The sequence below is a fragment of the Rutilus rutilus genome (genome assembly GCF_951802725.1).
Source record: "Rutilus rutilus genome assembly, chromosome: 1".
Lineage (NCBI taxonomy): Eukaryota > Metazoa > Chordata > Actinopteri > Cypriniformes > Leuciscidae > Rutilus > Rutilus rutilus.
The window spans coordinates 40303447-40330114 of NC_140209.1; the positions used below are offsets into that span (position 1 = coordinate 40303447).

Here is a 26668-nt window from a genome sequence, read left to right on the forward strand (position 1 = left end):
TATCTGATGATCGTGCTATGAGCTTTACCTGATCTTATACTGCACTGTTACTGCCTTACCGTATTCACAGCAATTCGTAATGCAATTATTTCATAATTTGTTATCGTAATAATCAGCGCAATATGTTACAAGTACACTTTTTTTTATTAAAAGAACCATAAAATAATGTTTATTTGTGTATATTACTATTTTTCTTATTAACAGTTTAGACATTTAAATAAATGACAGAATGCTAGCTATGTTTTGTGGGTACTTAATATAAATATAAATTGGTTGTCTAGCCTTGACTAAAGAAGAGTATAATAAAATTATGGAATCACAAATCTTAATGTAATCAATCAAACCCCATAATTCATAAAATTATAATTTATTTTAAAGAAATAACATTTCTGAGAATGTTTTGTGACAAAGTTATTTGTTATTAAGCAATAGGGCATAATATGCTTTTTTTATTATTACAAGCATGTAATTTGTGTACTAATGCATATGATTTATGTCATAATTAATTCTTAATACAGAACATCATACAATACAATAACATTTAATGTAATAAAATTTGTGAACCAAAACTTAATTAAATTACACAATACAATACATAATGAATTCAACTGAATTATGAGATGTAATATATTGAATTTTTATTAACAAGTTATCGCAAGAACAGATTTAGATCAGGCATACTACTGGCATACTAATTGGGTCCTAAGCCCGGACTCATCACTTCAAAGTGACCGGATACTTCACCACACCGGGAGTGATGCAAGGCCAAGATGGCGACGGCCGGCTCCGCCCACTTTAGGCTTCAAAAATGCTCTTCAGAAACCTACGGGTGACGTCATGGACACTACGTCCATATTTTTTTACAGTCTATGGTCTGAACCAGCGACGTAGTGGTGGATAATAGTATGAGGGCACTGTTTTTCTGAAGAAGTCTATTTTTATCTGTTAGACTTGCACAAGACAAGAGTGATGTGTTATTAAAGCTAATGACCCTATCTCTACTTTTGCATTTTGTTATATCTGTGACGCATGCCGCTAACAACTGTTAAGAGATTTCATATTAGTCTTTAACAGACATGCCTGTTGATTTTTTTATTGGTGCCAGAACATTCAACCACAGAGTCAATAGACAGATTCATCTGCAGGAAGAGCAAACTGACTCAGAGACTCATCAGAGTTTCAGGAAAGACTCTCTGGGGATTTGCGTGAAACGATAAATAAACCTGCACCTCTGAAAGGAAACAAATTAACGCCTGTTAAGCAGAATAATTGGTATGCGTGTAGGGACTGGCATAGAGTGGTTTCCTTGTTTCCTATGTTAGCGGCACACAGGAAATTCACACATTCAACACGTCTTAGCTTTTTTTTGTCACAAACTTCTTGGAATCAGCTAAAAAAATCTGACCTGTAGGAACTTATATTCACACAGATACAGCTTGTGGTATATCTCAGTGATACATTCAGAGGAAATAACCAGTTGCGTCAAACCCTTTCAACCCTTTACGAAAACAGTTTTTTTGAAGTTCAACTTTTTTTGAACCCAACTAAAGACCTGTGTTTTTTACTTGTATCAAATAGGTCTCATTAAAATTACTGTAACATAATGCGTTTTATTACAGCCATCATAAATTAAAGTCATTGTAACAAATGCTACCACAATTACAGTAATGAGAACAAGATTCTTATGCATTACGGTTATAAGAATTAGTAGTTAAAATGTACTTATCATGAAAGTAAACAAGTTTTATTTCATTATTTATTTTGATTTTGAGGTTAAATATCATCTGGGCGTGTTGGCCCACTTATGGAAAGGCATGATCACATTTACCAGTAGCATTGCACATCTCAGACGTACACCATGACCTACATTACAGTTCAAACCTGTGCAAACGAGTTTGGCCTTTACAGTTTGACCTTTTGAGTCATCTCTGTATCTCACTGGCGTGAGTTATAAACACTGTCACATTGCAAAACTCCATATTGAATCATTTTTTTGTAAGATGTCTGATACTTCACCATGTCTGATAAGTCACCATGAAATCAAAATTGACAATTCAATTTTTTTTATGAGATATTGCAAAATTTACTATAAAAGATTTATCCGTGGACATTTCATGTGCCCTCATAATATTTAATGAAAATAACTTCCCCTGCCTCTTGCAGCAACATCTCTTCTCTGATGACGTATTTACTGGCGTGAGGGCGGGACAACCTGTCACTCACATGACATCACAGCAATTGCACAACCATCCAATTAATTCTGATGGACAAAATCAAGTCCCACCCTACGTTTTTTATTGTTCGAGAAGCTTTTTCACTTGAATATCAGTCATAATAGAGAGGAAAAGACTATCGCAACTTCCGTTTCATGCTGACTTTAATCCTGCCGAAGGGTTCTATTGCCAGCCTAGATTTCAAAAGACAGCAGCGTTTGATCCGTCTCTGTGTTTGTGACCCATCTGACTTTATTTTACTGACACATGCAGCCCTTAATTGAGTGGGCCGAGCTTCAGTGCTCTGATGTCTTTTCCCAACACACTTATATCCTTCCTCCTAAGCAGGTCATTCTGATACGTGTTTCTATTATGTCTTCTGTGCTGACAGGCATTGCGAGGTCCACCAGTGGCAGGCTGAGGAGGCCAGAGAGAGGAGAGGCAACAAGTCCTACTGGTACTGGTACTGGTACTGGTAAGTGTTCACATTCACACATGGGTTTGCTGTTGTTGATTATAGGGATGATACACTATAAGTAGTTTACCAAAAAATGGGCCACAGATCTGATCTGATCTGTGGACAGGAGGAAAAAAAACTGTTAAATGCAAATAATAAAATGCATCTATACAATTATGTATAGTAAAATGCGTTAGCTTTTAAAAGGAGGAGGAACCTCTGTTGTTGATGATGTCAAATGCAGTGCGTCCAATTAAACTGTAGAGTAAATTGGAAGAAGCAGCTAAATCAGGCAGATGCCAACCATGGACAAACCTATCCAAGAAAAAAATGTGATCCAGACTACATTTGATATGGTTTGCTGCAAGAATAAATATGGTTTACGCATTATGCTGATCATAGTTTGTTTAATGTGGTGAATTATTGGCTGATAAACATCTTTAAAACTATTCAAATGTAAAATATGTTTGAAAGCCAAACGGGGGGGGGGGGGGGGGGACAAAGCAGCTGTCTATTTGGTTTGTTTTCTTTGTAAGAAGGTTATATATATATATTTAGAGAGGGAGAAAACCACAAAGAGCGGTTGTTGTGCATCTATTGCCATGTCTCAGGAAGCGTTCTCTCGCCTGTGTGTGTATGTGTTATCTCACCACTGAAGCATCCTCTCTCAGCGGGAAACGCAGGCTGCTTTTGCAATGTCAGCACGTCTGCATATGGGGGCTGGTTGAAGATCCAGAGATCTGCCTGACAGACTTCACGAACAAAACATACACATAAACACATGCTCATGAATGACGCACACAAGAGAAAGAATGCTAATTAAAGCAAATTCTGTTTGTGTGCTGTCCAGGCAGTCGCAAATTTTAAACCTGTTTTACTCTTACATAAAACTTAAAACAGATTTCTCCAAACTGTGTATGTGTGGTTACAGGTTACAAGCATGTGGTTTTTTTTTTTTTTTTTTTTTTTTGGTGTGCTAATGTGTCAGCCATCAGAAAACATAAAAAATGACTTTTTAGAGAAGCATTAAAATAACTGTAATACTAATAAAACAATTCAGTCTTATTTAAGTTATAAGTTTTTGTTATTTTATTGTAGCGTCAAGTTTGCTTTTTTCCTAATTATGTAAGTGTGAAGTTGTATCGCTTCTTATATATATAATTGAGAATATACAATAAAGTTAAAATATATAGCCTAGAAGTATTGACTTTTGGTCACTGACTTGCTGTGGAAAATGTCAACATGTTTTATCTTCATGCTTTGCACTTAACAAACATGACATGTTGTTGATTAGAAAGTATATCCTGGCGTCACCGAGTCTGAATGTCTACTTAAAACAGGAGACATTTGGCTACTGATGTGTGTGTATAAGATGCCAGAAGTCCTTGAAACTGTATTTAAAGCACACACTGTGCTAAACATCTTTGATCGTATTGAGTTCTTAATAATAATAATAATAATTGTTATCATTATTATTTTAAGCCATAGCCTAGACTAGAGCTTCTATTTTGGCAGAAAGACGTACAAAACTAAAGTGTACGAACACCTCTCATCCACTGGCATCCATTAAAAAATTATTCCTCCCCAGATTGGCGTGACTAAAATCACAGCCTTTGCAATTTGATAATCACACCAATTGGCAAGTAAAACTGTTTCATATACTAGCCATCTCCAATTTTTACTTGCATTTGGTGCTTGACAAGCGTTCATTTAGGACCCTGGCTGAGATGGGTGTCCTGCACAGTGTTGCTAGCTCTTGAAGTGCTTGTCAGATGCAATCCATGCATGAAATATCTGAAAATACAGCATTTTGCAGTTTGTTTAGTATTTGTTTAAAGGCCCTTTCATGATTCACATGGGTCAGGTCGGAAATTACGGAAATCCATATAAAAACATAATTATTCATAACTATTACTTTCAGTTATTTACTAATCAAGCCCAGTGATCACTTTTGGCCACATTTCTGAGTATTTTAAACAGCATTATCAATCTGTTAGCTCTTCTGAGTGGACTGGAGTGTGTTGTATGTTGCTAGCAAAGCCTGTTGCTATGGTAATACTATGACACAACCTCTCTTTGAGGGCTGAAATGTCATGTGTTTGGGAATTTAAGGCTGTGAGTCTGGCAGTGGGTGTAGATCTGAATACTCTCATAGAGGCAGTATTGTTCCTGTGTTAAGAGGCCTTCAGGGAGAATGCTTTACAAATCACTACTTTACAAAGTACCAGGCTACAAGCACAAGACATCTGTCAACTTATAACATATTGGCATTTGTTAATCGATATTATTTTGCGTTTGCTATCTTTTCTTTATTATATGCATCAGTATGAATATTATTGATAAATAGGTCATTTAATTAGAGTACACTATCTATGTATTTATGCTATGAGTCAAGGGAGCCTGATCTTGGCTGGTGTATTTCTTCACAAGTATTTAGGCTCGTCTCCCAGCTGCTTGCTTTGCCAGATGACCCTGCAACCCCCCAGAAAGGAAAGCCAAAGGTCATTCCCACTTCCTGAACAAAGACACATCATCCTGACTCCAAATGCTTTCAAACAGAGGTCTGCATTTGCTCTCGTTGAGCAACACAAAGAAAAACTGAGGAATCTGCGTTGTGTGTCTTGGCTGTACTTGAAATTAGGAGCGGCAGGCAGCGCATGAAACTGTTTGTCTACGGTCTGAGTCAGTGTTCAGATGTTTGTTTTCGATCACAGGGGTGTGATGTTGGTCACGTCTATCTCCTCGACCTTTCTCTCGTGACTCACCAGAGCCCTGAGGAAAATCAGAGGGCAGTCCAGGATTCCTCAAGCCGCTGAGAGAAGATATTTTGGGACGAAATACTCATTTCACATGGCCTTGGGTTTCCATCTTGTACACAATGCTGCCTCAGTGTCAGAGGACGCAGAGAGAGAGAGAGACGGACACATAAGAGAGGACAGTAAAAGCAAAAAAGCAAGAACGCTCCATATGATCAGCACATGGGCATGCCGTAATTCTGCATCCGCTCATTATTACGGCACACGGAAGACATTAAACCAAGAAGATTGGAGTAGAGTTAAAGAGAGAGGAGGAGAGAGAGAGAGGGAGGGAAAAGCCAAAAGAGAGCGAGGGAAAGCAAACAAGGAGGAGAAAGTGTTGGTGCGCTGGGAGAGAAACAGGAAGTCCAACAAAAAAAGGTTGGAGGAGAGACAGGCTACATGTGGCAGAGGAGGGTGTGCGCTTAGCCATGGAGGGGGACAAAATCGCAGGTAAGAGACCGGCACGCCACCTTTGGGACACGACCCAACGAGATTCTCACATGCTGAAGTCTGTTTTCTGCTCTTTTCCATTGCTCTGTAAGATTTTTATGGCAGTGGTCCTGTGTTTGTTGCTTTAGCTGGGATCTGTCACTTATGGAGACTTTGCTTCTTCACACATTTTGTAGTTAAAATTGGATTCATCTCGCTTCTTTTTTTACTTTTTTTTTTTTTTTTTTACCAGACATAGCATTTACGCTATACCACTTTTGTCCCTGGAGGCACTGGTGCTGCAGAGCAATGAGCGTTTGTAAGATTTTCCATTGACAGGGCTGGATTTTCCATAGGCTTTGACTGGAAGAGGGAACCCGCTCATCAGGCTGTGACAACAGCCAATAAAGAGAGCTGTGTGTGTGGATGAAACTCTCTGTATCAGTGATGTGGTGTGCTCTGCACTGTCAGCACACAGGCTTTTTGTAAATGTGCCAAGGACTCTAAGAGCGGTTCTGGTGGGCAAAAAAAAAAAAAAAAAAAACAGCACTGTGCAGCACACACAAAAGTTAATACAGTATATAATACCGGCCTTTATCCTTTATCTAAGTTGACACACCTGGTGCCCTGAGTGAGAGCCAGAGCCAGGATAAATATATGAGAAATGACCCTTATGATCTCAGTGATCTCACAGCGCAAGTCCCAGGTCACTTTTGAGATAGTTAGACATCAGATCCAGATGGGTCTATAATGGATTTGGCAGAAACTGGGAAAGAGAAAAGCCACAAATCAGCATGATCTTAATGTGGGTATCTGTATGTGAAATGTAGTTCTAGCACACATCGTATGTTTGCATGGACATAGAAATGTACATTCATAATGCATTAACAGCATCAAAAACTTATGCCTTTTACATTTATGCATTTTAGCAGATGCTTATATCTGAAGCGAGATACAAAAGAGGAACTAAGCAATTAGTCACAGAGCCAACAATATTCATAGTGTACAATGGCAGTTTTTTTTTAAAGCTAGACTAGAAGAAAGTTAGAGCAGAGGTGAAATGCAATGAAGAAAATAATTTTGTGTGTTTGTATGTAAGTGCCTTGAAATAGTTAGTGCTTGCGAATGAAATGTGTCTTTAGCTGCTTTTTGAAAGTTGTGCTGATCAGACAGAGGTTGGCAGATCATTGCACCAGAGGGGAACAGAGAGGGTGAAGGTTTTGGAGAGCGACTTAATGACTTGTTGTGAAGGAACTTGGGTTTAATGGGTTTAATACTGTAGGTCGATTTGAGATTTGATCAATGAGATTAAATCTGTTTAACTGCATCACTTTTTGAAGGATTAAACTCTTCAAAAGATTCTGTCACTATACCCAAGCCTAAACTTTAAAGGAGACATATCATGCTTTTAAATTGTTCCTTTTTACATATAAATCATACATTTGTAGTCTATATAAAGCGGAACTGCAATGCTGGGGTCTGAATTCCTCATTATTATAGCTGAGATGAAAATGAAGACGACGAACCCGTAGAACAACGTATTCATATGGATGTATCGCACTGGTGTGTACTGTATTTACACATGAAACTTTGGTCTTCCGACCTTTTACCACCGTGTCGATTTATTTCGATTAATATGTGTGAGGGAGAGAGAGCAAGACAGCGTCTAGATTGGAGACGGTGATGTCTTGTTTACACTTTCGCCTGGCTCCGAAGAGAGAGAGTGAGCGCGCGCGCGACCGGGTCTCTCTCTCTGCTCGTTCTTTCAGTTAAACATGCGCCCTTGTCACAAGCGCGGCAGTTTATCTACATTAGACGGTGTAATGAAGCGTGTGGGTTACTACATCCAACAACCGAACATTTTAACTTACCCTCTCGTAACTTCTGCATCCTTTAGCTTGGACTACAAAATTGCAGCGAGAAATAAAAATGGCGGATTGCTCGAAGTGTTGGGCCGGAAGTCAATGTCCTTATTTGGCAGTTCCGCTGCAAATACTGTGACGTAATAGTTCAAAAAACGTCATAGATAACAGAAAAATCGGAACAGGTTGAAAAATATGACCAAAACAGAATATAAAGATATCAACGAAGTACCTGAAGAGAATAATTTCATATTTTCTGTACTTCTAAACACTCCAAATATACAACAAAATGCATTTAAGGGCTAAAAAAGTGCATTTGGCATGATATGTCCCCTTTAAAATATTGAATGAAAGTGTCTTAACAATAATTTTATCTTGTTTGCCTTTTGTTTTATCTTTTGAGATTTACTGCTAAAAATGACTAACACACCATAAAATCATCATTAATGTAATTTTTACAGAAACCATACTTGAGTAAATGTATATAATATTGTGACTAAAATGATAGTGACTATACATTTATCTGCATATTATATTTTGTTTTCAAGTTGTGGTAATCCTATGGTACTTTTTGTTAGTGGAAAGCTAGTAAGTGGTGTAAGCTGAATGAAAAAAATAATTAAGAACATAGAATCAGGGATGTGTAGATGGGGAGAGAGAGAGAGAGAGAGAGAGACAGACAGACAGACAGACAGACAGACAGACAGACTAAGAATGATGAAAAACAGGAAGGGGTAAATGTGCAGTATGTGTAATAGGTCACACTGTCACATCAAAATTTCACAACCCATGTTTTTGTCCACTAGAATTTTTGGTGAATGATTGACACAGTACCCACAACATATTTCCCAGGCTATATTCTGTTACTTCAGACTGTAGTCTCATTTTCATTTGTGTCAAATGAAATAAGATGTCTACACTGACCATGACTTGTGATGATGGAAAGTGAGGACTATAATATAATATATTTACAACTGTCCGATTAACCATAATGCAGTGTTCTCGCAGAATTAAACAGTAAAAAATTCCTTAAATACATGTCCAAACTCGAGCCACTTCCTCAAATCAAAAAAAAAAAAAAAAGTCTTCAACCCACTGTTTTACAAATTTTACAAAAGCTAAGCTTTATGGCTTCCTCTCTTTTATATTTTACTCGTGAAAGATAAAAGAAATGATAGAATGAGAATAGAAAACAAAAGGCATTGGACAATTCAGAATGGCACGGTTCATAAGTCATTCATAAGTCATACAAACAAGGAAATATGACGATGTGATAGATCCTTTTGAGGGATTGTATCAGGTCTAGTCTTGTCCAGAAACTGTAACTCTTGCTGTATTTAGACTCACTAAACATGTTCTCTGTGACTCTTAAGTTTGTCAACTCCCTATATATATATAGAGGAGGATAAAAAATACTGTTATTGTGACAAGAAATGTAGTTTTAAGAGTTGTATAGTTGTAGTTGTTTAAAGCTCAAATCTGTGGTTTACTTTTGAAATATAGCGCCTATTTCAAAATTTGATCTGCCGTTTTCGGAGTTGTGAGATCCAGTCGATCTCCGGGGCGCTCGGCGCTCATGTACCCCGCCTGGAACAGCCTTACCTTAGTTAGTCCTTCTGATGTTTGCCACTGGCTCTGATGTCTACCATTTACCATTTATGGATTTACCAGCAGTACACGCCTCCTCCTCCTGGAGCAAGAGGAGCATTCCCTCATGGACCACACAAGGGATTTTCTGGGCCTGCCGTGCCTCACTAACTAACCTCCCTCTGTGTGTTCCACTGACGCCTGCCCAGAGATGGTCCTTGAGGGACTTTTGTGAATTATGTGGAAAGGGTGCTCTTGCACTCAGTTTGTATGGAAGCCCATTTCCACCACATAAAACAAAATCATCTTTTTTTAATCATAATTATGACAAAGTCAAAATTCCGATTCGTTTGTCATAATTATGACAGTCAAACTTAAGATGGTCGAAATTATGACATGGTCATAATTATAATTGAGATTGAGATTAAAAGGTCAGAATTATGTCTTTCTATTTGATAATTTTGACTTTTTATGTCATAATTAGGATTTGCCAAGGTATGATTTTTTCCCCTTATGCAGCTGAAATGGGCTTCCATACTTTTAAGTTTGAATATTTGTAATTCAGATCCCCTGCCCTAAAGGAGGACATCATATCCTGTTGCCCATATTCGTTGGGCTATAGTGCATTACCGCACCTTTAAGATAAACACATTGCACTTGGTAAAGTCAGGTGCTGACCCTGAATTTGAATAGCATATTGCAGATTATATATTACTACATCAATATATAATATCCTTTAATCTTATTATTTATTATCTGATGAATCTAAATATACCAAGGGTGTTTAAATCCTTGTGGATTAACAGCGTCTCTTGTCTGTCAACATCAGCTAAAAGAGCAGAGTTGTCACCATGGGCCTCAGATGTATAAATAATCATGTACTTTATAAAACTCCTTCACAAAAGGCCAAAACAAGATGAGACAGTGAAACTTGTAAATGAAAGCAAAAGGACCCTTCAGCAGGACCCCTTTGGTGTGTGCATGTTTAAAGCGGAAACAACCTTCCTGTTTACATGCAAACAATATCTTGTGAAGCTAGGGCATAAAAAGCTTTGTGGTGTGAAGTGAGCTGTTAAACCGAAGTGCTAACAGTTTTTTTGTTTTTTTTTGTGTTTTTTTTGAGGGGGGGGGGGGGGGGGGGGGTCGTGTTTGTACATTTTTAGTAAATGGTAAAATAGTATTTAAATACTTTTTTTATATATGCAGCACACACACATGTGGTTTACGGCAACTCTCCACATAGGCATAGTGGTTTATTCTGTACAAACTGTATATTCTATCTCCTTACACTAACCTTACCCCTAAAACTACCCATCACACAAAACTTTCTGCATTTTGTGAATTTCAATAAACACCTTTTAGTATGTTTTTTAAAGCCATTTGGTTTATGAGGACACAGAAAGTGTGGACACAGGACATGTTTATGTTGTCATACCCATGTCATTATACACATTTGTGTCCTCATAAACCACATATACAGTACAACACACACACACACACACTTGTTTGTTTTATTTCTCATATCTTTTTATATAACTGGTATCAATCTCAGACAGGTTTGTTAAATAGTTTCCCAGGTCTTCGTAGGTCAATGGAAAACCTACTTAAAGAGGTTGTTCCACATTATTAAGTAATGCCTTGTACAAATTCCCACACTTTGCACTTGACCACTTGTCTACTTGCATGACGTATTTCCTCTATTTGGCCCAAGTAGGCGTAAAGACTGCAAGTGTGTGTAGAACTTTTGATTACTCGATGGGACACACTTATAGTCTTGCAAAATATGCAAGTGTTTACAGAGCTTTTATTTATTATATTTTCAATACTTTGCATTTTAAAATAAACTTCTACATGTCTGTTCAGTAGTCGCTATGTATCTAACAGAAGACACACATAAAAAATTGTGGTGCTTCTAATTAAGTGATAAAAACAGTTGCAAATGTTGTACAAAATAGGCCTACACATACCATATTTGCACCAATAAAATGTGCAATACTTTATGTTTTTACTACATAATTATATGTAGCTGTCTAATTAATTTAAATGACAGTGGATTGTTTTCCTCCACATCTTGCGATTTCGGTATCCCGAACATAATGCATGATGGGATACGTTTAGCCACACTTAGATAGTGTGGGTTTAGCGTGCATTGGGCACTGCACTTTGGCATTTTTAAGACATGGGACAGTCTTGCGCACTTACTTCCTGTCGCGTGCAAGCGCTCTCAAGTTGCCCAGACCGCAAGTGTAGGTATTTGGACAAGGCATAAGTCACAGTTTTCATGCAATATGATGAGGAAGAAAGATCTTTCTGAAGATAAAAAGCATGAAATTGTGCAATGTCTTGCAAAAGGCATGAAAACAACTAATATTTTTACGAAAACTGAATAGAGATTGTTGAACTGTCAAAAGATTTGTGAGTGATTTAGAGCACAGAGGAAGGCCCTGTCCCAAATGGCACACTTCATTATGCACTTTAGGTCTTGTGGACTTTCAATGGCTGCTGCGTGCGGGCGTCCGTTAAAGTAGGGTGTCCTATTTGTTATTTTAGGTTTCAGAAGGGTGCTCGCGAGCGCCCCCCTTTGCGGTCGATATGTGCCCTCGATGCGCACTCTTCACGACAGTCTATGGCTGGATCCCAAATGGCACACTCCGGCCTTGTGGACCTCCTTCGAGTTCACACTTGGTGACGTAAGGAAGTGCAGACCTAATGGGCGCTGGCCTCGAGTCAACGAGGGCACGCAAAAGTGTATTTTGGGACAGGCTTGATGACATCATGCCACCGATAGTCAAACAGTCACGAAACTCCTCCCCTCATTTATCTGATTGGGCGTTCGCAATGATTCCTGGGTAGGTAACTCGTGTCAAACAGTTATTTGAAGCCGCTGGTGTGTCTGGAGTCTCAAGAACCTCTCCATGCAGGCTAGCATTTGTGCATAAAGTTGCATTTCAGTCAGCCCTAACCAAAGCTCTCACATATACACCCATACATACATATACACACACACACAGCTTTTTTTCACGAGTTCACACTTACATATAATTTGAATGGGTAAGTTTAATGCGTATTTGGCGTGCTGTCCGGAGGGAGGGCTCCGAGCTCGGAATTCAGCCCGAACCCAGAGTACTCCCCCCGTATGTAAGTGTTTAGTACTAGAAGTGTGGAGAAGGGGTGGTGGAGGGATGCTGCAAAAACTGTCAATGGAATGAGGTGAGACTGCTGAGTATTTATACCTCTCACCATTGATTGCTGAGTGCTTTCCACTTGTGTTAATTATCTGAACGTGCTCCTCCCGAACCTTGTTAATAAAACATCATTTAAACAACTTGTAAACGTCTAAATTTACTTTTTTCTCAAAAATCTGAGGAGGTACCTGGCATGATGCTTCTGGACAGATTCCAGTGCCTTTCGAGGACAAAAATTTAAAAGGCACATTCTACCGCTTCTACATTTTCTACACTCACCTGACAAAGCTGAAAGAGTACATCTGAGCAGTGGTGGCTGATGAAAAATATCTTTGGTGGGGCTGTGCCATATTCAGTCAGTTTCAATAGTCTGGTAACTATGGGAGCCAGGTCTTTTAGCGTTGTGGCTCCCAGGTTGTGGAATGCTCTTCCTCAAGACATCCGTCAAGCATCCCCCCTTCTCTCCTTCAAAAACCTCTTAAAAACACATTTTTTTATCTGAATATTACTCTTCAGCTCACAGTCTTTAAATTCTACCTTGTTATGGATATGTTATTTGTTTGAATCTTTAACCTAACTTTGTAAGTGACTTATGTATATTACTTTCTGCCCTTGGTATGTCTATGTTTGATTTTGAGGTTTATTTTGTTAAATTCCTTAACCTATCTTTGTAAAGCGACCTTGGGTGTTGGAAAGGCTATATAAATAAAAATTCTTATTATAAATAATAACCACCCAAACACAATTTAACACAAACTGCAGGACACCAGTACTCTGTGAAAAAGTAATTATTTAATGCCAATATTAAAAGGTTGAGGCATTCTTACACAAAAACAAACATGTTGCACAAACTTTCCATTTGCATTTGAAATTGAACTTAAACAGTTGACTTATTTATCTACACCAGTTCCCCTTGTGGTGCACAAAAGGCAATGCAAGAAATGAGTGGACAGTGGATACATACAATAACATAAAATTATATAAATCTACATATCTATAAATCTAATTATATATATATATATATATATATATATATATATATATATATATATATATATAGTGATATAATATAAGTGATTAATTAATTAGCTGATTACATAAAAAAGTATTACAGTACCTGCAACAATTTTGTGTGATTTTTCAAGCAAATATCCCACAACATGTAACCGTAACAGTAAACAGCAAACATAGTATTAAAGGGATAGTTCACCCAAAAATGAAAATTAGCCCATGATTTACTTACCCTGAAGCCATCCTAGGTGTGTGACATTCTTCTTTCAGACGAATACAATCAGAGTCATATTAAAAAATGTCTTTATAGTGGGAGTGAATGTCTTTGGAAGTCCATCAAAGCGCATCCATCCCTGATTAAAATGCTTCACGCGGCACTGCGGGGGTTAATAAAGGCCTTCTGAAGTGAAGCGATGCGTTAGTGTAAGAAAAAGATCCATATTTAAAACTTTATCGTCTAAAATAACTAGCTTCCGGCAGACGGCCGTACTCATCGATTTACGCCAAAAGAGTAACCCGCACTAGCGCCCTCTATTGGCCAGCCGCTCCTGTAAACTCCCTTACGGTCTGGGTGTAAGAGACCCTCTCCTGAAGTTCTGCTGCTGCTGGAGGGTGTTATAGGGTCCTGGGAGACGACGGCAGAGGAGATAGCCTGACTGGTAATCTAAAGGCAGTGTGTAAACATGCAGAGACTCAGGGAGAAGGAAAAGGACACCGAAGCTCTACTTTGCTTCTAAAATCAGAGTTCAACAGATAATTCATAGGCCTACACATCAGGAGAATTAGCAACAGAGATGCAACATCACATGCCACTTACAGGTCCCACCTAAATGGAAGCTAATACTGAAGTGATTGTTTACATTTTCCAGTGTCAGGGATATCTCTCTCTGTGGTATGTGAAATGAGTTATGGCTTCAGACAGAAAGTGTTTACAGAAGCCTCTCTCAGCCTGGTACAACTCTACATAATATAACAAGTGAGATCTCACCATCTGAGAAAGAAATCACGCAAGTGTTAATTATTTCATTTCAGTTTTTGCATGCAAGAGGTGCTAGAATTCAGAATTCATACTTTGTGTGTTATAGCGACATCTAGTGGTTATACTGCTCTTTTTAATTTTATGAAAGACCAATTCTGGGAATTTTTGAGTGTATCATGGTATGTGAATGTTGTATAGAGTTGTGTATGTCACAGATCACTTACTGATATCAAAAGATACTTATTTTTTAGCTACAAAAAGGAAATAAATGAATGATTACAGAAGTGAAATTGTTAAATCCAAAATATAACTTCAGGAGAAAATTAATTATGCTCACTTCTGAGTAGTCTTTCTGAATAATAAGCAAATGAGCTAGGACTTATGGGTGTAAAAGTACTTCATTAAATTAATATTCATGAGTCAGGCTGACAAGGTTAATTCCATGTTCCCCCTGAAACTTTTCAGATTGTTTCTATACATTTAACAGGATCTCGTCATCTTTTCCCCTAACGGATTTGTGTGTGGTGTGTATGTGGTGTGTTTGCAAGTCTGTATACAGAAGGCCTGGTGTTTGCATTAGACATGCCTGAAGAGCTGTGAAATCTGCTGTATGATTAGTCACATACAGCTTGACTTTCCTGTTTTTGTAGGCTCTGGCCCATGACACTTCAGGCCTCAGTGCAACATCATGCATCCACCATCTAGTGTTTACCATCAGCCAGAGAGATTTACTTCTGGGAGACGCAAAAAAACCAACAAACCAGTCATACAGCGCCATATCTGCAGTTAGCAGATCGCATCTGTAAACAAAACCAGCTCTTCAACTCGGTAGCCAGTGCACAAACAGAGCCGTTGATGTCTGGATGAAATGAAAACGTGTGCCGGTGGTTCAGAAGAAGGTGTGGGCAAAAATGCAGCCCTGATGGAGTCCGAACTAAAGATGAGGTCACTGATTTATGACACCCTGTGGCCTCAACTGGTCCTCCTCTCTGTTATACGAGGAGCGCTGGTGGCCTCTGGCAATAGATGTGTGCTCAAATTCAGGAAACTACTGGGGAAGCCGCAAGCGCAGACGTGCTCTCCTCAGGGATTCTGATGAAATATGTACCGCTGCTGCCCTCCACTTCTCGCACGTACCGTGCTCTTCCAACCACGTTACACAATCTGAATGAGTTTAATATAAAAATACTCACGGTATCTCTTTTACGATTTCAAAAGAGCCTCGTTTCAGGGTGTACGGGGGCGTGTTGGAAAGTTCAATTTGAGCACTCACTCAAATAACTCACGTTAGAAGCCAAGCAACTCGGTCAGAGTGAGAGAGGGAGGAGAGAGGGCAGGAATGAGAGAGTGAAAGAGAGCGAGAGGGGGTGGGGGGTTGTCATCAGTTTCTCATTCTGAGGTCTGCTGCGTTCAGAGAGCTGGAGGAAGTGGGAAAAACTTAGTTGGTCCTTTAAGAAAGTCGTGGGCTTGGATCTGGGGACCGCTCTGACTGCTTTCTCTTTTTTCCTCCCCCCGTTACCTCCTAATTTGGGATTTGTTTGGGAGCCGGAGAGCACAAAGTCTGTGAGAGTTTCGCCTTACTGGGAAAGGTTGCTTTGATCCTGCAGATTCAGCTTCAAAATGTCTGATTCCACTGTCAATCCGCATTTGGAGGGAATAATCTCAGACTTTGAAGGTTTGTGTTCATTTTTTTTATAGGATTCTCTCACATTTGAAAAAGAAAACATTGAGTTTTAAAGTACAAATCATTGATCAGATACATTTGAAATAGTTAGTACTTTTAATTGTTAATATAAAGTGAAGCTGGAGTCTCTGTTTCTATATCTTCCTTGTGCTGGAGTCTCTCTGTTGTCTATAGCTGAGTGTGCCGTGGATGTGTCACACAGGTCATGTGGCAGTCTACAGCTCTGTGCGTATTTGTCATACACAGTATGTGCTATTCACTCTTTTCTGTGTGTTATACACACAAACAGTCATGCATGACAGGAAACGTCCTCACTGCACTAACACGAAAGCAACACTAACCATCACTGACTGCGACTATGAGGATCACACCTGGCTGCCGTCCGTTCGTCCTGCACACCTCCTTGAGATTCACGTCTATGTCTTTCATTTTTATCATCGCTGTGCTCCTGGCATTGATTTGCTCTGTCATCCCCCCTTCCCCCTTTCCTCTCGCTTTTCCTCTCTCAACACCTCTCATCCAGCTGCGAGAGACCCTGACAAACGCACACGCCTCTAATAGACAAGACATATTCCCACTTGTCTGGCTTTTTCAGTGTCATCACTTATTGAGTCACGGAATGCGTTTTGAGACAAACATCGGGAGGTTAGAGGACGAGGAATGGCATGCGGGTGAGGGCAGGGTGGTCTTCATAAGTAAGCTGATGACCTGGGTCACCCGGATCAGAGGCTTTAGCTGTGCACCTGGCTGATGCTTCATGGATATAGCACTTTGTCTCAGACAAAAAGAGATGCTTTTGTCCAACAGAGTGAATGGATGAGAGGCTGACAGAAAAAGAGGCAGACAGTGTGCTCTGGCTTGAGCTAAAACGTACAGACTCACAGAAAGCGCTGAATTCTGCGGGTGCCGAAAATGGAGGGTTTGCCAGACGATCGAGTTCTCAATTTAGATGCATGTTTACAAACCTTGTGTGTTTTTGACAAAGCCAGACATTTGACTAAACTGCAAAAGGTCTGGTCCACATTGCAGATTATTGTGGCCTAGGATCGTGTAAGACAGGGAGTATTCTGGGAGATACTAATAAGCCATTAAATATTTTCATGTTATGGCTGATAACAATAAATTATGTTTTATTAACAAAGTTCGGGAGGAGCACGTTCAGATAATTAACCTAAATTAACACAAGAGGAGCGCACTCAGTTAATCAACCAATTGCCAAATAAGAGGTATATATACAGCAGACTTACCTCCGTTCGTTGACAGTTTAACAGCATCCGTCCACCACCCCATCTCCTCACTTCTAGTCCTAACTACTCTTACAACTTCTACTTACTACTACTTCTAGTCCATAACATTGTTTTATACTGTACAATACGATATTCATTTTGAGATTTGCTAAAGATAAAATTTAACAGAGTTAATAAACAATTAGTGTTTTTAAAGATTAATTTAAAACAGAGTGTTAGATGATGGCAAAGGTAATCAAAATGTACAAATAGTGAGCATGGACAATTAAATACTATTTAGAACAGTATGATAAGTTTAAAAACAAGTTAACATTGGTACTAATATATTGCGAATCTCTAATAATATGTAAAGCGACCAACCACAGTTTATTTTGTTTTTATGTGCCGTTAAGGGGCGGAGTTATCTGAAATAGACTGGTATGAACTTTTTTTTTTAAATAAAGTGCAGCTGTCTTAGAAAATGTTAAGACGTTTTTTCGTTTTACAGAAAAAATTGGAATAGAAACAAATAAAAAACAAATGTAAAAAAAAAGGGTACAAATTTGCTACTAAGAAAAAAAAAGTAAAAATTGCTTCTAAGCCAGCAAACCGGTTTAGAGGTTTATAAAACTAGAAAGTATTTTCCTGTTTTGTGTGCGGTATGCAACAGACTGTCAGCGGACTCTGAGCTGAGACTAAACCAATTCAGACACATTCATTCAATGCAGTGTCATTCATAAGTAAACACTGGAGTGAGAGTGCTTGGATGATTGAGAAACATATTTGTTCATTTGTTTGTTCCCAGACTACGACAATTCTAGACCAGCCCAAGTATTTATGTGTCTCTAAATGAATCCTGCCGGATTACAGAGTGCTCTGGATGACCTAAATTGGCAGCTTTTGGTCATTTTAGTGACACATGACAACTATTTCAGACTGGGACTCGTTACATTGCTAACAAGTTAGACATCAGCACAGGAAAAGCACTCACATTATACTGCGACCAAACCACTTTCATGTTGTTGCATGTAAAGCTAAATGTTGTATCTAAATTCATCATCAGGCGTGGCTATTTGCAGAACATAAAGGCAGAACTGACCACAGTATAAAGTGAAGTATGCACTTTACAGTGTGGTTCTGTGCAACATTACTTCAGGGTTGGAAAAGTGTCTCGCTGCTATATTAACAAAGACCATTAGCTTCAGTTAGTGACTAGTGAATAAACAAGCAAATGCTTTTCAATTCTATGGTAACTTTCAAGTGAAGATAGGGAAATCTGTTCAGTATAGTTAAAAAAACAAAAGCATTAAGACCAGCATGAATTTCCTGGCTGGTCTAGCTGATGAACTAGCATAGTTTTTAAAATTAGCTGGTGACACACTTGTCAACCAACATGTTCTTCTTGTTAAAAATAGCTCACTAAAAATGTCTTGCTGGCTAAGAATCCTAGTTGGAAACCTGTGCAATGCATTATGCTACACTAGCAATGCTAGTCTTCTTAGCGGGTTAGCAGCTCCCAGAGCAATTCAATGAGATGCTATCTGCAGTGTCTCATGCTAATGACATCACATCACTTACAGCCTAATGCTGTTTTCACTCTTTCAGAGAAGGCCTGAGGTTGGGAACAAAGCAATAAATGACTTCCCTTTATTCAGTGCTGGCATCCGCACATGGAAATGGGCTTAATAAATGAAGCTCATAACTTATGAAATTCATAGCTCTACTTTTGAAGTGAAAACATATTGATATACTCCCTGGAGACGTGCTATGTGCATGTGTTATGGTGAGCAGTCACATGACTGAATTTTATGGATATCTGTAACTGAGAGGATATTAAAAGTTCTCATTTATAAAACATCATAGTTCACCCCCAAAAATGTGTCTTTACTTACTCACCCTTAAAATTGTTTTATACATGTATGAGTTTTTTTCTTATGTTGAACACAAAGAAGTTATTTTAAAGAATGTTGGTAACCAGACAGCCTATTATGGGAGTCAATGGCTATAAAGAGCTATATATCTAACTATAAAGAGCTGTATTTTCATGCAAAATCTGTCATTTATATAAACACACTGCCACAATCACACTGACCAACACTACTTTATTTGCCCCCGGTTTCACAGACAAGGCTTAAGCCTCATCCCAGACTAAAATTAATGTTTGAGCTGTTTTGGAAGCAACTTGCATTGACATATCTTAAAATATGTCTCTGCCATTGTTTTGTCTCAAGATGCACACCAGTAATGTTTTTTTCTAGGGCATGTTTATTAAAGCTACTTAAATGTCCTAATTGAACTAAGGCATAATCCTGACTTAATCTAATCCATGTCTGTGAAATCAGGCCTAGGTGTTGCATTAGTCAATTTATCGACTTGCTGATTACCCAGTTGGAATAAAAAGTTTAATTTTGTTGCTGGTTTTAGCTGGTCTAAACTGGTCAATAGCTGATTAACCAGTCATAATGTTCTAAATAAGCTTGGTTGTCATAAAGGGATATAGTTCACCTAAAAATGTTTCATTTACTCACCCTCATCACATGACTTCAGTTCTACATCTCCATCAACTGTTGTATGTCACACTGTAGCTGCATTGCTATAGTTTTGCACAGGTACCTGTAACCTGGAATTAAGTGAAAAGTGAAAAGAGCATCACATTATAAGCAAACCACACTGGTGCTGCGGACATTTAAGATGAAGATCATTTTGAATGTTAGAAGCCAAAATTTCTTGCAAGCCACCCTAAAACTGTTACCAGGAGGCTTGAAACCGTTATCGAGTGGGACACGATTGTCTTTTGCACCATGTTGAATCTGGCAATGGAGATGCGGAGATGTTTGTTTCCCACCTGCATCATCTCTGTTAACAGAGATTTGGACTTGCCAGAAACAGAAAAGACTGTTGAACCTCAACCTGTAAATAGTTGGCTATTTTCTGGACAAATAATTGATGATACATACAACCAAACACAAACTCTTGCTTCCATAGATGTGCATATGTTTGAGCATAGGGTTTTGTGAGAGCAATCGCATCTGTGTGCGTTTGTATGTACTTGTTTACTCAAAGCTGCAGCTGTGTGTACTGTGGGAGAGAGAGAGAGAGGGCTCTTATGTGTTTTTGTGCTGCCCATTTCCCACCACAGCCCGAGGCTGCGTCTCACAGCTCCCAACTCTCGCAGATCAGCAAGGCCAAACATATCATTACAGCAGAATTACACTATCTGTTTGTATCCTTTTGTTTTGTCGGCACATATCTCAAACACCTCTGATTCTCTGGCAGTATGGGGTTGAGCTGCTAAGTCTTTTTTTCTGGTTGGGAAGATGTGACTGTGATAATTATGACAGATTGTTCTTTAGATTATAGTTGAACTGTACTAATTTCTGGACCAAATATAGCTATCAAATTACCCACTTTCATTTTAGTTAGTGCCGCTTTAAGGCAAGCATCGCAATTGCTCATACTTTGGAGCAAAACTTGAGGAGACACAGGCTCTTGCTTTTTGATCAGACTTATGATTTTTGTCTGCTAAATATTAAAATGGACAAACATATCAGAGATTTAAAAATGCTCAAGCTCTTTAAAGCAGGATGGATTCTGATGGGCTGTCAATGTTTTTATTGTTCATCAGCTAAAAGAAATTCCAATGATATTGTTCCTCTGTGCTGCTATCAGTACAGTTGTGGTGTGGACTTTCCTGTCCAGCAGAGCATTGGCGCTTGCAACGCCAAGGTCATGGGTTCGATTCCCAGGGAAAGCAAGAACTGATAAGAATGTAAATGTGTACCTTGAAATGCAATGTAATTCGCTTTGGATAAAAGCGTCTGCCAAATGCAAAAAATGGACTACTGTTCTTCTAAATTTAAAAGTTTAAAACTATATCTGTAACTTTATCATTACAGTTATCGCCCATGTGAACAAGCCATAAACCCTAACCCGACATAACGTAAAGATTTGTACTAAAACAGTAAACAACCACCTTTAACCCATAACATACTAGCATCTTCCTAGCAACTGGATAGGGCTAAATCAGGGTTAGGCAGGTTCGGTCCTAAAGAGCCGCTGTCCTGCAGAGTTTAGCTCCAACCCTAATCAAACACACCTGAACAAGCTAATCAGTGTCTTCAGGATTACTAAGGCAACAGGCAGGTGAGGGTTTTTTTCAGGGTTGGAGCTAAACTCTGCAAGACAGTGGCTCTTTAGGACTGAACTTGCTACTTAGAACATCTTAGCAATTGTATAGAAATGCACTTAAAGATTCTGAAAATCTTCCGAAAATTAAAAAATCTGTTCACCTTTACAGGAATGGATTATTCTTAAATGTATTTGATGCAGGCATTTCAGTGCGTTTTGTGATTTGGATCTTTTGGATGCTCTAAATAGTTTCTGAAACCACAGATAGACTGAGGTTTATTTTTCAAAGTCAGACACCATTGGAGCTCTCATCAAACATGTCTAGCCAGCTTACCCTGTCAAAAATACACATGCACCACATTGAGAAGAGGATTCTTATGTAAGAGATCATGTGCTTGGTTTGGCTGCAAGTGGGCTGTATGGTTTTTATAATGTACTTTATGCAGTCTAAAAGTGCAGAGCGATGATAATGGACTACACAATAACATCTGTCTGTAATCATTCACTTCCTGCCTGTGCATGAAAAGGTTGTTTGAGGACAGAACGTAAGATCGATTAATCCTGTTGTATATCAAACTATAATGATTCAGATGTGTATACTTCTATATAGCATGCTGTGCCAAGCATATTACTGCCTGGACTAAAAGGAACAAGACTGACAATATCTCTTCCTGTTTAACACCCATTCACAATCATACACTGAATCATTATCCTGCCCCAGGGAATTTGTTTGTTTGTTTGTTTGTGTTTGTGTTTGTGTTTGTGTGTGTGTGTGTGTGTGTGTGTGTGTGTGTGTGTGTGTGTGTGTGTGTGTGTGGACTGCTACTAAAGTTGCGTTGTTTGTATCTGGCACCATTTTAATCCAGGCTCACTTTGAAATGACAGGAAATTACATCATTAGGTCATAGCTTTAAAGAAAGCCCCCTCTGAAGATGAGACATGAGAAAATGGTCATTCTGTCCTCTGACTCATGAGAAAAAATAAACCAGTTCAAAACAACTGTATGTTATGAGCCTGAATGTACCGTATCACATATCCAATCAAAACACCAGTGGTGTAAGGAAAAAAAAAAACTTTCAAAAATGAATCAAATGCCTGGCAGGCCTCATTTCCATCAAAGTGCAAGGGAGGTACTGTAAAACAGGACCATCAGCTTCCATCCTGTCCTGCTGACCGGAGGTCATTTTTCCTGTGTTGGAAGAAACTGGATCCATGTCCATTGGGTTCAACAAGTCCTTTTGTGTTATGATAAGCATGCCACCAAAAAGCATGACGTAAAATGCTTTATAATTCACCTGTATAAGACATTTTTTTAAGTTCAAAATTCATATCATATTTATATTTTATTTTATTTCAGATTAATTTCAATGAATGAAAATGATTTTTAATTGTTTTAGTTAACAATAACAACACTGCTGTGAATTAAGAGCTTCCTGAGCCAAAGTCTGTTGCATGTTCAAGTTTTCAAGATGGTTTAAGAATAGAATTAGCCATAGCATAGGATATATAGGTATATTTTTCCCCACAGCTGGCTGCATATCTGATCGTGCACAAACAGCTATCGTTTATTTCTCATGAATATGGCTGCCAAGTAGATCCTCTCCCACACTTAACTTAGATTCAGCTATGAATTTGATGCCTTGAAGTTTGTATAACGCAAAAAGCAAGAATCGCTTTTGAAGAATCGAAACTTGCTAAACTTTGATTTCAGAGTAGCTTCAGTTCAGAGAGATGCCAAGGTTACAGTAAGTAGATTATACTGTTTATTTTACCAAACTGCTGCTTCAGTCATGAAATAGTCGCTGAGCTTCAAAACCATGTGTAAAAATGAGATGCTATTAATAAGAGCAGTGCCAAGCAGCCATTCTACAAAAGAGACAGAGGGATGTGTGGGTTAATGTTTGTACAGACCAACTGGATGGGATAGCAACCACTTACTTAGAAACTGAAGGCGCAGCGCTGCTGTCGGTCATTACTACTGCTGTGTCTGTGCATGACTCGAGTGTCTAGAAATTTTCTGGGGATTAGTACAGACAAATGTACTGAGCGACCAAGCATGCCAATGTGTGTCTGTTTCTGTAAAGCACCACATTGCAGATAATTGAAAAATCCAATCTTAAGGCTCTCCAGCTCCAGTTTCAGAAACTCATCAATGTTTGCACTCTTAACTATAAAGGGAAACTTTTTGTCTTGATGCAATGTCAAAAATCTCTCTGTAGTGTCAGAAATTAACCAGGGCTTAGGACAAAACTGATGCAAAAATATGTAATGCCAATAAATATACGGTGAATTATACTGTTTTCTATCAATTATATATCAGATTTATATATTTAGCTTTCTATGAACCGGACATTTCTTTGATTATATTGTATTATTATTTGAGTTTGGATAGGTTTTGCTACTCTGCAGACACCATAGTGACCTAAAATTACCTCGTAATTGTAAAAATAAATAAATATAAATATATATAGGCTATATATCGAGAAAATCATGTGAGGTCAAATATAATCCCTTAATAAGGAAATAATAATAAAATAATGTTCTAACACTCCTACTGCTTGCTAAGTGCACAAGAAGATGCAAGAAGATAAGGAAAGAAAGCCAACTGTTTATATTAAGAACAAGATGCCTGGCCACTAAAATATTTCATAGTTTAAGAACTATGACTCGACAAAGAAAAATGGATTCAGTGATTATTTTACGTCATCGCGTAGTCCTAATTCCCATCATGTGGATCCTGAACGCTAAAATAAAGTGCATAAACAAGGCTATATGTAGGCCATATATTGCTGTTTATTAGGTTTTATGTTTTTCTTCGATTCAGTTTTATCAATAAGAGTGTTTTTATTGTACCTACATGCATACAGCGGTTCTCGGTTTAATGACTTGGTTTTTGGCTCCTACTCGGACCGATTCAATGAAGAAACTGTTTGTGAGCCGACTCACATTGATTCAAAAGCACGCTTTGGTGAGGAAGGCTGTGTTTTAAGGCGCGAGCTCTCTCAAACTGCAGCTATGTTTACGAAACATTTGAAACGTGTGAAATCAGGTATTTTACTTTTTACTTTTATTTTTTTAACCAGACAAATAGCCGACTCTTTAAGCTTATTTCCCCAGCGTAAAAAAACCCCGTTTGTTTCAGCGTCTTGTTACATTTGTTACAGAGTTTATTGCGACCGTGCGAACTTTGTTTACATTTTTAAACCATTGAAAAGGGTTTTTACATTTTACGCATTTTCTACCAGTCAACTCAAAATGATGGACTGATGATTATAGCTTATCAGCCTGGCTTCTTTAATTTTTATTTAGGCCTATAGGCTATATTTATTTATTTTATAGTTCCTGTTTAAAATATGATTTAGTTGTAGGTTTAGTTAGTATAAATCCTACCTAAACATAACTCAAAATAATTATTTTAAGTATAAATAAATGTAGTTAGTTAGTTATCTATTTTAAGTAGTTTTTCTGTTTTGAATTTTGAAAGTTGCCTGGTTTATATGCACATTTTTGTTCATATTTGTTTACAGCACTAAAGAGGTCATTTGAAGTGGAGGAGGACACATCCACAAACCCTTCTCCTATTTCCCGTAGAACCACCAACCCTCTACGCTCCTCCACAAGCAGCCGCTTCTACGACGCGAGATCCCTCAACTCCGAATCCACCTCCAGGCATGCTTCAGATTCCTCCTCCAACCAGCGCTCTCCAAAGTCCAGCCTGCGGCGCATGGAGTTATCGGGGGGCCGCATCCAAGACACTGGGTCACGCAGGACAGAGCTCTCCATCGACATCTCCTCGAAGCAGGTGGACAGCTCACCCAGTCCCGGAATTGCCCGCTTCGGCTTAAAGAGACCTGAGGTCTCGCTCCAGAATAAAACCACAGATGCACCAGTTCACAGAAGGGCTGAGGGTAACCACAGCAGACCCCAAGAACCTCCAACACCCCCTAGGAGAGCTGACCCGCCAGTTTCTACGTCCCGGATCCCAGAGCTGTCCCAGAGGCGAGCAGAGCCTCCAAGCCCTCTTGAGATCTCAGCTCCATCTAGACGGGCTGAGATGCACATTAACAGACAGCTGGACACACCATCTCCTGCAAGGGAGTCAGAGAACAGCTTCACCTCGGCAGCCAGCATCACTCCTACCTTCAATGAATACAAAACCCCTCCATCAGTACATGAAGCCCCTGCAAGGCCTCTAGAGAGTAAGTCACATGTGCTTTTTCCTTTCTGAATTGCTGTCTGGCTAGATGCCTACAAGATCTGCATCTGATGTTTACACTGTGAAGTGCACTTGGAGTGTCTGTTAAGACTATTTCATAATTGTACAGTGGGGTTTGAGTCTGAGTAAAACAATTTTGCACTTTTCTAGTTACATTTCTTGCTAAGTTTCCGTATTATATAATCAGCATAGCAATTTGAGTGTAAAGTGAAATTTCAGCACTATTTTTCAAAGAGCATATTGTGCTTACATTTAAGCAAGAGCATCGACTGTCTGTAAAAAGTAGTTCACATGGTGAGACAGGTACTTGATATCGGAAAATGTCACGATTATGAGCTTGTCGCATTCAAGTGCTTTGTTGTCAGAAAGAACAGGAATCGTGGAGGACACCAGGTTTATTCTTGCTTATTTATTTGGAAAATGATATTTAGCATCTCATTCATCTCATCTCATTCATTAACAAACATTCACCACCACGCAATCAGATAGTCAGCTTGCTGACGATTCTGGATTTTCGGTCAAATGCAGGCTATGTTTGCTGTGTATGAAGCATACAAAATGCTTCAAATGATTATTCAAAAATGTAAAAATGTAAAGATAAGGTAATGAAGCTGTTGTCGGTGCACTGCCCATGAGGCTATTGGCACCAACCATGTCCAATTTTTAAGTAGGAAACTCGTATTTACGATTATTCGGATATGCTGCCTTCACGTGCTAACCCCTAACCTTCCCACACACCCTAACAGGCAGCTTTCATGACCAATTGTAAAGACCTTTCAGCAATGCCCATTACTCTGGCCTGCAGATACCCACACTTGCACATGGTTGCACTTGCCACAAATTTGCAGCACTAAATTTGTGCAGTTAAATTAGTGCACTAAAGTAGTGCAATT

At 38.8% G+C, this 26668-nt stretch overlaps 1 protein-coding gene across 6 annotated transcripts in view; it reads left to right on the top strand.

The window, feature by feature from the left end:
* Nucleotides 1–26668, top strand: part of septin9a (septin 9a) — a 101435-nt gene that overhangs the window by 24111 nt on the left and 50656 nt on the right. Inside the window, exons 2-3 of one of the 6 annotated variants that reach the window (XM_084389840.1) lie at nucleotides 2605–2688; nucleotides 25087–25758. In XM_084389840.1, coding sequence (XP_084245966.1) covers nucleotides 2605–2688; nucleotides 25087–25758 — 756 coding nt within the window. Of the gene's footprint in view, nucleotides 1–2423; nucleotides 2689–5227; nucleotides 5919–15830; nucleotides 16197–24413; nucleotides 24609–25086; nucleotides 25759–26668 lie in introns of those variants that run through there. The other 5 variants (XM_084389839.1, XM_084389842.1, XM_084389841.1 and 2 more) reach the window with 5 other exon arrangements.